The sequence below is a fragment of the Erythrolamprus reginae genome, chromosome 1, assembly GCF_031021105.1.
Source record: "Erythrolamprus reginae isolate rEryReg1 chromosome 1, rEryReg1.hap1, whole genome shotgun sequence".
In the NCBI taxonomy this organism is placed as follows: Eukaryota; Metazoa; Chordata; class Lepidosauria; order Squamata; family Dipsadidae; genus Erythrolamprus; species Erythrolamprus reginae.
In genome coordinates this window covers 89,398,522-89,411,602 of record NC_091950.1, presented here as the reverse complement: position 1 = coordinate 89,411,602, position 13,081 = coordinate 89,398,522, and the positions used below count along the sequence as shown (strand labels likewise).

Genomic DNA, 13,081 nt, shown 5'->3' with positions numbered 1-13,081 from the left:
CCAAACTGAGTCCTGAAGCCAAGCGCCAAAGGCGAACTTCTGCGCTTGGCTTCAGGACTCAGTTTGGAAGCCGCGCGAGTGTTTTAACAGGTCTCCGCCATCATGGGGAGCTTCCTAGCACCCCCCCGAGCCCCCAACCCGGGTTTGGGGGGTGCTAGGAAGCTCCCATTGTTGGCGGAGACCTTTTAAAACACTCGCGCGGCTTCCAAACTGAGTCCTGAAGCCAAGCGCCAAAGGCGAACTTCTGCGCTTGGCTTCAGGACTCGGTTTGGAAACCGCGCGAGTGTTTTAACAGGTCTCCGCCATCATGGGGAGCTTCCTAGCACCCCCCCCCGAGCCCCCAACCCGGGTTTGGGGGGTGCTAGGAAGATCCCATTGTTGGCGGAGACCTTTTAAAACACTCGCGCGGCTTCCAAAACGAGTCCTGAAGCCAAGCGCCAAAGGCGAACTTCTGCGCTTGGCTTCAGGACTCGGTTTGGAAGCCGCGCGAGTGTTTTAACAGGTCTCCGCCAACAATGGGAGCTTCCTAGCACCCCCCCCCGAGCCCCCAACCCGGGTTTGGGGGGTGCTAGGAAGCTCCCATTGTTGGCGGAGACCTTTTAAAACACTCGCGCGGCTTCCAAACTGAGTCCTGAAGCCAAGCGCCAAAGGCGAACTTCTGCGCTTGGCTTCAGGACTCGGTTTGGAAGCCGCGCGAGTGTTTTAACAGGTCTCCGCCATCATGGGGAGCTTCCTAGCACCCCCCCCCGAGCCCCCAACCCGGGTTTGGGGGGTGCTAGGAAGATCCCATTGTTGGCGGAGACCTTTTAAAACACTCGCGCGGCTTCCAAACTGAGTCCTGAAGCCAAGCGCCAAAGGCGAACTTCTGCGCTTGGCTTGAGGACTCAGTTTGGAAGCCGCGCGAGTGTTTTAAAAGGTCTCCGCCAACAATGGGAGCTTCCTAGCACCCCCCAAACCCGGGTTGGGGGCTCGGGGGGGTGCTAGGAAGCTCCCCATGATGGCGGAGACCTGTTAAAACACTCGCGCGGCTTCCAAACCGAGTCCTGAAGCCAAGCGCCAAAGGCGAACTTCTGCGCTTGGCTTCAGGACTCGGTTTGGAAGCCGCGCGAGTGTTTTAACAGGTCTCCGCCATCATGGGGAGCTTCCTAGCACCCGCCCCCCAGCCCCCAACCCGGGTTTGGGGGGTGCTAGGAAGCCCCCCATGCCGGCGGGAAGACCCAGGGAACGTTCCTTCGGCCGCCCAGCAGCTGATCTGCCGGAACGCAAACTCCACCATCTACGCATGCGTGCAGATGGTGTTACTTCCGGGTTGAAAACTCGCGATATAGCCGTTTCGCAATGATCGGGGTCGCGATACCCGGGGGATCACTGTATATCTATATATATGACGGTCTTGGTATATTCGGGTTTCTTCCCGTGTAGGATTTGGAAATTTCTGGCGACGTTTCGACGAGGTCTCACTCGTCATCTTCAGGCTGGTGTTTCTGTCCTTGATCTCAGGCGAACAGGTGTTCGCCTGAGATCAAGGACAGAAACACCAGCCTGAAGATGACGAGTGAGACCTCGTCGAAACGTCGCCAGAAATTTCCAAATCCTACACGGGAAGAAACCCGAATATACCAAGACCGTCATACCTGTACCCGTGAAAATCTACGAAAACAAATATCTATATATATCTATATATATCTATATATATATATATCTATATCTATATATATCTATATCTATCTATCTATCTATCTATCTATCTATCTATCTATCTATCTATCTATCTATCTATCTATCTATCTATATATATATATATATGTAGATTGTTCTGAGTTCGGGTTTTGCCCTGTGTAATATTTTGCATGTTTATGCGACGTTTCGGTGAAATCACATCCACCATCATCAGGCTGAACACACACACACACACACACACACGATATTGAATTTCTGGAAGAAAAGTAGGGTGTATGATAAATAAACAGGAAAAGAATTGGTCAAGATATGACTGTGAGATTTTGGCAGAATATGATAACTAATTTCTTAGTCTGCTTGCTATTTTTTTTATTGTTGCTACATTCAGGTTGAGAAAAGGCTGTGGTGCTGGTTGCAACAGTGGAGGAAACATTGAAGACTCTGATGCTGGAGGTGGTGCTTCCTGCACAAGTAATAGTGCAACTGTCAATGATTCTCAGAGCAGCGTATCTCAAGGAGGTGGGAATGTAACTGCTGGACAGGGATCTGGAGTAGGATTGCAACCCCCTGTCGCCTCTCATCCAGTCACCCTAGGTAAAACTGAACTGGTGTCGGGGAATGTATGTATTCAAGTACCTCGCTGCCAGATTGGGAAAATTAATCTTTGAAATGTTGTTGTTTTAACTTCTATCTTCCCATCAATAGTGTCTGTTAAGCATGTTTAGAATCCACAGGCCTGGTGCCATTCAGCTTGCAACTTGGGTGATTCTGTAGATGGTGATAAGAAGATAACTGTACCTTTTCCCCATGAAGATCAGCGCACAAATCATCTTCCAAAATCTCAATATTATGAAGCTTGCACATATTTCCCAAGTGGAAAATTCGCAGACCAAATCCTAAAGTAAATTTTGATAGGAATAACATCAAGTTTGGATTCTAGCCTTGAGGCAGGCTTGGCCTACCTTGGTTATCTGGGAAGAGTTTGATCCTATGGGTCCTAATGACAAGGGTTCTTGGGACTCTTAATTTCAATCATGGGTGTGTGGACCCATATTTTTCCTGGTTAGCCAAGGCTTCCTTGAGTTATGATAGATGGCTATGGCATTAGCAAATTCCTCATTGAGGGAGGAAGTGGTCTTACCACTGCTTAAAGAGGCAAAAGTTTACTTCCTGCTCAAGAAGCCATCACTGGATTCAACCTTTTAGGATAATGCTGATTCCCTCTCCATTTTTTTTTCTTTCTAAAGAAGGTTGTTGAGAATGTCGTTGTACAGCAGGCTTTAGAGAGTTCTGAAGGAAAATTGATTATCTTGACCCTTTTTAGCTGAGTTTCAGACCAGGGAATGAGACTAAAATAATACTGATTGCATTTATGGATAGCCTCTGTGGGAGAGGTATGGGGAGGTGTTCATCCTGGCTATTCTTGATCTCTTACTGCCCTTCAATACCATTGATTGTGGTACACTTTGAAACCAAAAACTTGACTCTAAAAAGCAGGCGATAGCCATGTCTTAGAGGTCGTTTTTGTTTTGTAAAGCAGTTGTGCATCTTCCTGCATCAGGAGACAATGCTCGTGGTCACTCCTACCTTGGTCATATAATGAGTAGATTACTTCTAGGTATTGTCATGACTATGTACTCTATGATTATCTAGAAGCTGCAGCTAGCCTAGAATGCAGGCATAAATGGGCACACCTTAGTATACCTATATTACACTTCAATTCCATAAGCTCCACTATTTTCCAGTGGGTATCCAGATGGAATTAAAAGTGTTGGCTATATAAAACCTACAATTGAATATAGGCAGATTGTTTCTCAGAGTATCTTTCTCCAGTTGTTTCTACCTGTCCCACTAGGTGGTGTCGGGAGAGACATGCTCCCTATCCCTTTGATTTAAAAAATGATACAGGACTTCTATCATAGCACCTGTCCAATGGAAAGCTATATTTCCGAAGACCAGATTGACTCCAATTTTGCTAGCTTTCCATATGGCCAGCACTATAAAGTGATAAAACTAGAATGTACTCCAGGTCTGGGTGTTGAGAGGCTAGCTGGCCTTTTAAGTAGTTTCTGTTTCTATTGGATCCATTCTTGGTAGTCATTGTTGATTTTTCACTTCACTTATGCTGTTTTTATTTTTGAGTTATTAGCCACCCAACAACGTGTCATATTTCTCATATGTAAATCAATTTAATGATTAATTAGTTAATTGCATTGTATCACGTTTGCATTTCCTTAGCCAGGGAAAGATCTGAATTTTATGTCAAGGTCATCTCATAGGGTTATTTTTCACTTTGTGGGAAGTTCTTTGTAGAAACCACACCACACAGACCAAACAGCTTTATTTATGCCTCAAATGATAATATCCAAAACTAAAATGTTCAGAGTACATTTCGAAAACTATCATAAAGAGCAATGATCAATCAATCAGAATAGAGCTGGAAGTTATCTGGGAGGTTTTCTAGCCCAACCCCCTGCTAAAGCAGGAGACCTTATACCTTATACCACTGATGGTGAACCTATGGCATGTGTGCCCCGAGTGGCACACTTAGCCATATCAGTGAGTACACGAGCTCAGGTCCGGCACACATGTGGACACTGGCCAGCTGGTCTTCAGGCCTTCTGGGCCCTTTGGGAGTCAGGAAACAGGAAAAAGGTCTGGTTTTTGCTCTACCAAAGCTCCAGAGCCTTTCTAGGAGCATGGGCAAGGCGAAAACGGCCTTTCCCAGCACACACAAACCCCCCACCCCCACCCCCGAGGTCCTCCAGAGGCCAGAAACCACCCATTTGCCACTTCTGGTTGGACATGAAGTTCTGTGGGGGGGTTTTGTTCTCCCTAGGATTCAGAGCCTTTCTAGGAGCCTGGAAGGGATGAAAACAGCCTTTCCCACCCTGGAGGCCCTCTGGACTCCAGAAATCCCCCCTTTGGAAGTTGACAAACGTGCCATTTCTGGCTTCTGGAGGGCCTCCAGGGGGATGGGGAACGCCATTTTCGCCCCCCCTCAGGCTCCTACAAGGCTCTGAAGCCTGGGGAGAGCTAAAAACAGGCGTGCCACCACATGCTGGAATTTGGGGTGGGGTGGGGTTATGCGTGCATACGTGAATGGCACATGGAATTATGGTTGTGAGCACGCGTGCACGTGACACCTCCCCCCATGCTTTCCCCCCTTTTGGCATGCAAACCAAAAAAGATTCGCCATCACTGCTTTATACCATTTCGGACAAGATGACTGTCCAGCCTCTTCTTTAAAACCTCCAGTGATGAAACAGACTGCCTGCCAGCGTAAAAAACCTGGAAACAGGAGGAGGGGAAAATTATATTTATCGTTGAAGAAAGTTGAAGGGGCTTCTCTGTAGTTATCAGATACATTTTCTTTAATTAATAGCCATTGCTGCTTCTAGAAGGAATGGATCCAGAATCTTTTGAATCCAAGTCAATAGCTTTTTCAATTTTCTATCCTTCCATTTTAGGAATAAACAAACTATAGCCTATTTTATTTATTTATACGATATATATATTGTATAAAGCATATAATAATTTCATAAAATTATTTTCATTATTTTTTCAGGATTTTCCCCCCCATATCATTTCATTTATTTTTTGTTCATATTTTATTTTTAGGCACCAGCCAGAGTGCTCATTCTGTTCAATCGAGCCTTATCAGACATTCCCCTGCTCGTGCTTCAGTTGCCAGCCAGTCAACGTACTGCTACAGCAGCCGTCACTCATCCCTCCGGACATCCACCACAGGCTTTGTGCCTTGCCGACGGTCTTCCACCAGCCAGCTTTCCCTTCGCAACCTTCCATCCTCCATACAGTCCCGTCTCTCCATGGTGAACCAAACGGAAGCCGCTAACCAGACTGGTGTTGCCAATATGCAGCATGGCTTCCCTTCTTCAAGCAGTTCCAGTCAGAGCATCCCAGCCTGCAAACAACATGCCCTCGTTGGCTTTTTAGGGAACGATGGGATGACAAATGTTACTGATTCACAGGCAGGCACACACGTGAGCCCTGTGAACCAGACACAAACCAAAAGGGATGATGTTGTTTACAGAATTCAGGTAAATGCATTGTAGGAATTGAGCTGGTTTATATCCCTTTTATTAGCTAATGACTATTTTTTGTGGGTGGACAGTTATGGGTTTAATTTTTTTAAATCTTCCCTACACTTCTGGAATGCAACATTGTAGAATAGAAAACTAATTCTTAATATACAGAATTCACCGAAGAGTTCAGATGTAACACATCTTAACAGCTGGTATTCTCTCTTTTCTTTAAAATAAATTTTATTAGCTATAATAATAATAATAATAATAATAACAACAACAACAACAACAACAACAACAACAACAAATGCACACTACACAAAAGGACCCGGATTGTGGGGGCAATATGCTGGGTCTGTTAAAAAGTGCTATTGCTAACATGTTGTAAGCCGCCCTGAGTCTAAGAAGAAGGGCGGCATAAAAAAGTAGGTAGGTAAGTAAGTAAATAAGTAAGTAAGTAAGTAAATAAATAAACAAACAAACAAACAAACAAATAAATAAATGGCACCCAACATCACTGCCACCCAACATCATTCATTCAATCCCCTCCACCAAAATGAGGATGTACTGATTTGTAATATTTTAAACCAGAAATATTAGCATATTTACAAATTAGAGTGATTCCAGTTTATTCTTTATAACTCGGTCTCGAACAGCTGATATTCTCTAGGGCTGTGCTGTGTTATGGCTACACTTTGAAAATGGTGCTTCAGAGTATTCGCTAAAGCAGGGGTCCCCAACCACCGGGCCGCGGACCAGTACCGGGCCGCGGTGCATGTTGCACCGGTCCGTGGAGTCAGCAGCTGCCAGTCCTCCTGCCGCCGCCCCCTCCCTCCAGTGCTTCATCTCCCGCTGGGAAAGAGGCCTCGGGAGGCAGGTTCTGCCGGCCACAGGGTGATGGACGGGACAGAGGGGCGGGAAGGACCGGGAGGCTCAAGCCTCTTTTGGCTTCTGCCATGGCACGCCTTTGTGTTTTTGGCTGGGGGGCGGGAGGCAGGAGAGCCGGCCTGACCCCCTCCCTCCAGCGCTTCACCTGCCGCCGGGCAAGAGGGTTTGGGAGGCAGGTTCTGCCGGCCACAGGGCGATGGCGGGAAAGAGGGGCGGGAAGGACCAGCACCCCCATGCTTAATCCCGCCCCCAACCACACCCCTTTCCGCCCCCACCGGGCCATAGAAAAATTGCCTTGCTGAAACTGATCCCTGGTAGAAAAAACGTTGGGGACCACTGCGCTAAAGGATAGGGAATGAACGAGGCAAAGATATGCTCATGGAATAAAGATCTTTGCATTACAGAAAAATATGGTGCAAGTTAAGTATTAAAGTTATTTCAACAGCTTTCTGTAATGTTATAACAATACTATTAGGTAGAGAATTAAGCAATTGTTTCTTTTTACATTAAATAGACTTGCTTGTCTAGTGTTGGTTTGAGGTCCAAGCTTGATGGCCCAAGTTTGGAAGCTAAAAATAGCATTAATGGGAAACGTTGAATTATATCACATTTTCTCTGTGTTCTAGTCATGTAGGAGTGTGAAACCTGTGGCTCTCTAAAGGTTGTGGAAATATACCTCCCTTCTTATTTTGCCAGTCTGTGGTTTATAGTGGTTGGAATTGAATTATACTTGGAGGGATATGCAAAACATTTTGAATTGAAAAGGTTTTAAACTATTTCCAAAAGGGGAATTTCAAACTTAATTCTTGCATAGCACTAATTTTAACCTACTTCTTTTTCTAGATAATAGATCCTAGCCAGGTTTTGGAAGGGATCAACTTATCCAAAAGAAAAGAACTGCAGTGGCCAGATGAAATGATAAGACTAAGAGCTGGAAGGAACAGCTGGAAAGACTGGAATCCTCAGGAAGGCATGGAAGGCCATGTAAGTGTGATTCCTCGGCCGCTTTTGCTATTGGCATGCTCAGAGGTTATATTGATTGCAAATAAATTCAAAAAGTGGAGCACAAAAAGAAAAAGCCAGTTTTACAAATTCTGAATTATAACAATAGGCAGGAATATGCATCTTTGCGCTATGTGTTCTGGAAATCTGAACTTCTTTTAAAACAGCAACAACAACTTAAGACCCAATGGATTTCTTGGAAGATAAGAGCATAGTATATTAAATCCACGTAAAGTCTACGTAAAGAAGTGCACTATTCACCAAAGTATGACATTTCCGGTTCCCTTGTTAACAGTTCTAGAAACATAGAAACATAGAAGACTGACGGCAGAAAAAGACCTCATGGTCCATCTAGTCTGCCCTTATACTATTTTCTGTATTTTATCTTAGGATGGATATATGTTTATCCCAGGCATGTTTAAATTCAGTTACTGTGGATTTATCTACCACGTCTGCTGGAAGTTTGTTCCAAGGATCTACTACTCTTTCAGTAAAATAATATTTTCTCATGTTGCTTTTGATCTTTCCCCCAACTAACTTCAGATTGTGTCCCCTTGTTCTGAATGCTTTCTACAAGATACTTTCTCCTGTGAAATATGGGAATATTTCTATTACTATTTTATTCTCAGTATTATAACAGAGGAGGTTCTTACCAATAACTTTTAAGAGTAGAATCAAAATAGTTTATTTGCTGGAGCAACAATATACATAAGTAAGACCTGAAAGCCTAATCTTGATCTTCTCACCTAGCCTGTATGTATTACTTCAGTATGATAAAATTCCAGTATTACTGCTGAGTACATTTTCTTTTTCTTGCTACCCCTGCTAGGTGATTCACCGTTGGGTGCCTTGCAGCAGAGATCCAGGGCATAGGTCCCATATAGACAAAACCATATTGCTGGTGCAAATTGAAGACAAATACGTTGCAGTGATTGAAACTGGAGTCCTGGAACTTGGGGCTGAAGTGTGACACCTTGTCCACCTCCACAATGTTCAGAAATGAAGTAAGGCGCCTCAGAAGGATACCCCAACAGCTCAAGTAATAGGAAGAGACTTGAAAAGGAAGTTAAGGGTAGGATGTCAGTCTCCAGAAGAATTAAGGGGGTGCTTTTGATATTTTTCAAGTTAGCTACTGAAGAAAATATTGTGCATGAAGGGTAAACAGGATATCTCTTTTGCTTTGTACATTATTTTATCCATTGCAATGCTTTAAAACAATCCCACATTTTCCAGGTTTCCAAACAGGAGCATCTCATTTTTTTCCTAATTGTCTTGCCAAAAATATTTTGTCTCATCAATGTAGATTCACTTCATTTTTCAAAAGCAGCTGAAAATTGTATAAATGTCGAGATCAGTGTGAAGCTGAATAGAATGTTTCATTAACTGCAAGTGTAACCAGATTTTAAATTTCTTATTTCTTCTAAGGGGGGAAAAAGATCATTGAGAAAACTGCACTATTTTTTTTTATGGCAATGCACTACAAAAATCTGAGATTGCTCAGAACATTTATTGATATAAATATATATACATATATATATATATATATAAGAAAATACCGTTATTTAAATTGCCTTTGGGATTAGCCACCTTCTCCACATTCATATGATGGTAGGAAATACCATTGGTTCATTTTTGGCTAAAAATTTGCCCAACAACTTATTTATTCTGTCCTATTTAGAATATATGGTAGATTAACCAGTAATTACAGGAAAAAAAACTCCAGGAAAGCCTAACTCATGGTGAAACCAATTGATAGCGTAAATTTTATTTTTTACAAAATGGGCTCGATCATACAATTGTGCATTTTCTTCCTCTACTTTTTTTACTTTCCAATATGGAGTCAACAAAAATAGATTACTGGGCTCCTTTGAAAAAAAGTTTGCTTTTCTTTTTATGGAAAGCTGGATGGGATATATTGTTATAAATAAGGTTGTGACTTTATCTCTGTTCTGGGGCTTACTCCTTTATCAAGCAAAATAGTTTACTTTTTTAAAAAAATTAAAGGATAAAAATCAGAAGGCATGTTGTATCATATTATCTGTATCATTTTGCGTTTTAGCTCCCTTTAGTTGCTATTATGTTCTGTGACTTGAATTTATTTTCAAAAATTATATATTCTATAATAATTGTACTTTGCATATAACTGTGAAACTGATTTATGTTGCATATCATCAATTTTTACTGATTGGAATTTTTAGTGTGTGTTTTCAGGGAAACAAGTTACTCAAACAGCAACAGAGTAAGGGGACAAAGTTGCAATTTTTTATCTTGCTGTTTCTATGACTTGCTCACAATGTTAATGGAACGTTTTATATGTAGTGGTTGTTTCCTTCATGTGATCTGAAACTCTGGGCTCAGTGGGAAAGAGAACAATTTGCAATTGCAACTTTTAGAAGCAGCCATCTTTTATTTTTGAACTGTTCCTGTGTTAATTATGCATGGGTGATCTTACAAGCAAGAAATTGCAGTGAATCATAACCATTGTATTATAATTAACATAATATTATCATAACATGAACAATATGATACCATAAGAAACAGCCCTTGTGGTTTGCTGAGTATAAAGTAAAATCCAAATGCCACAATTACTGCATTACAATCTTGACCATATTTTGCAAAGCTGTTCACTGCTGCAGGTAACTCTGGCTAGAATCTAAAAACCACAAAATTTGTCCGGAGGGAACAGTATTAATAATAAAATATAGAAAAAAGCTTTAAAAATACTAATGTCTGAATGCCCCCAGTTTAAACCCTGAGGCTATCATATTTTCATCATTTTATGAACAAGAGAAAATCATTTTCTTAGTTTTGGTCAGCCATCTCACTTCACATTTTAAGTGACAATTAAATATTCATTTATCTTTTTTACTTTTCCAAAAATAGAAAGAAAATGCAATCTACCTTTCAAAAAGATTAATCAATCATTTTGAATATATTAAATCCATTGATAAAGAGAGTGCTTTTGAAGGTTAGCCCGAATGAGACAATGAACACTATAATACGGAAAATTGGATTTTTCTGATAAGATTTTTCTTTCCTGTTTTTAATTGTTAATAGCAACAGAAATGGCACTCTGTGACATAGGATCTGATTATATTTGAAACTAAATAGGTATATTGAAAGAGGATAATTTCAAGACTTCTAATATATCTAGATACATTTATGATGTGATAAATTTAGTTTAAATAATTGAAAACAAATTATTTGATTAGCACAATCTTAATCACACCTTTGTTAGATATAAATCTCATCTAATTAGCATTCATGAAAATATATATTGAGTTTTATTTCCAGATTTTTAAGATGTTCATCACCCAATAATTTGGTGGATTATCCTTTATGTAGTATTAACTAGTGTTTATGAAACTTTTTTCTTTGGTTGTTGCGGTATATGAGCTTGGAAGCCAAATTAATTGTTTTGCATCTTTTCATATGTGGACTTGGTGGCTTTCTTTCTTTATTTTCTCCAAATAGTTATGACAAACTTTCTGAAAATTTTACTAATCCACTAAATTAATTTCTAGATTAAGCTATAATATTTATGTAGAAAAAGTTTATGAAAGTTAATTTGCCTACTATCAATGTTTATAAATATATGCATAAAATACTGATAATCCAACTAGGCATTAATTTAATGTAAAATCACAGACATATACTTAGCTTCCCAGTTAATATTTTGGGAAATTAAAGGAGAAATTTCTTTTACCTCGTTAAATGCTTTAATTTTCATAAAGAACAAAAAATCTTATTATTGCTCAATATTGAGGTAATATTATGTAGATGTTCTTGTAACCTAGGAAATAGATATGGAGGGAAGGAAATGTTTTTGAAAAATTATATCTTTTACAAGGTGGGTTTTTTTTAAACTTGTTGCTTTTTCTACCCATGCTTGCTGCTGTTGGAGAATGACTAGTTGCATAGTTGCAATGTTATGTGAAAATATTGAACAGATGGTACGAAGTGTTATGGAAGAGGCCTTTGAACACTTAGATTTGGGGGCACATTTTACCCAAACTGACATTGAAATGCCTTCTTAACAGATGAGATGAAGTAGTGACACCAGCCCTTTAGTTCTATATATTTTAAGTGGTAATAACTCTACCAATGGACTAGTACATTTGAAAGAGCTTTTCAAAGCATACCTAAATATTTCATATTAGCTCTAGGTTCAGCCACCATGGTTTTATATACCTAATTTTATTAAGAGAGATTTTTCTTACCTATTATATAGGTTCTACTTGTCTGGTCCTACTTGGTGATTGGTAACCTGATGCCATTAGCCCTGCAATGCTAGACAGTATAAGAATTACAGCAGTATTTAATGTGTGCCTTAGTAAAATGATGGTGAGTGCATAAGACCTTGGTGGGAGCTACTGCCCATACCTAGTTGTCCCCAAATTTTTTTAAAGATGGCTGCTCTAAAAGGCTTCGTAGATTTGTATACACTGTTCATCAGCAAACATTTGAAAGTACCATTTAGATATTTATACTAACTTTAGAGACGGCCCAAATGGATGACAAAAGTCACAAAGGTTAAAAGTCAGACGTTACTTCTTTATGAACTCAGCCAGATAATGAACTGCTTAATGAACCTTAAACAATGGGAGGGCGAAGATAAAATGAGTTGGAAAATGGAATATGTGCTTTGCATTTACCAGCATATGGAGAACTTGCCAGGGATAGGGTTATATATACTTTGTATGTGTCAGTGAGAGTATGAGCGCATGGGTGTGTGTATGCTGTTTGAAACAGACTGTAAATATTGTCGCTGTTTAAAACTGGGAAAAGTTGACAGGATTTGTTTGTAACATGTTGCTTTGAAAAGACAGTATTGACAGTGAAGAAACAATGAAATTTAAAAACAAAATCCTCTTGTCCCTTGTTTTATTCTCATGTTTAGTTTTTTATATCGAAGATTTATAAACAACTCCACATGGATGTTGTATATTTCCTTGCTCTTTTCCCTTGAAGGACAATGGTGAAAATGTTATGATTAATATGCCTTCTCTTCTGTTCTTTGGCTAGAAATAACTTTATATATTCTTATATTGCCACTCTCCAAAGCTTCATTGTTTTTCATTTTTCAGATGTGCATTTTACTGTACTTATGCTATACTTTAGCTCCTGCAATGTTCTTTATTCTCATTATACTCCTGTTAAAATCCAGCACAGCATATCCCTTTCTTTCTAACCCCTCTCCCCCCAAAATTGAGGTTGGTCTTATATAAGATTATAGTAATTATAGTAATATTCAGTAACACTTACACACATAGGCTGAGGTATGAAAACATGACGACCAATATTATTAAAATATTGTAAAAAGAGACCTTCTGATAGTGACCTTGTCTAGCAATGGGTAAATTTGAGGGAATTTTGTACATGCAACATTTTGAATTATGACTGATAACAGGAGGAATATGTGGATTTGAGAAACATGCCAGAAGAAATAAAGTGCACCAATCGTA

General features: G+C 40.3%; 1 protein-coding gene across 4 annotated transcripts in view; it reads left to right on the top strand.

Moving 5' to 3' along the window:
• The window catches only part of PCNX1 (pecanex 1), a 116,562-nt gene extending 104,079 nt beyond the window's left edge, over nucleotides 1-12,483 (top strand). For 3 of the 4 annotated variants that reach the window (XM_070758419.1, XM_070758428.1, XM_070758409.1), the window contains exons 31-34: nucleotides 2,069-2,274; nucleotides 5,302-5,741; nucleotides 7,458-7,598; nucleotides 8,446-12,483. In XM_070758419.1, coding sequence (XP_070614520.1) covers nucleotides 2,069-2,274; nucleotides 5,302-5,741; nucleotides 7,458-7,598; nucleotides 8,446-8,586 — 928 coding nt within the window. In that variant the 3' untranslated portion in view covers nucleotides 8,587-12,483. The remainder of the gene's footprint in view (nucleotides 1-2,068; nucleotides 2,275-5,301; nucleotides 5,742-7,457; nucleotides 7,599-8,445) is intronic. The other variant, XM_070758437.1, reaches the window with a different exon arrangement.
• The last annotated feature ends 598 nt before the right edge of the window (nucleotides 12,484-13,081 follow it).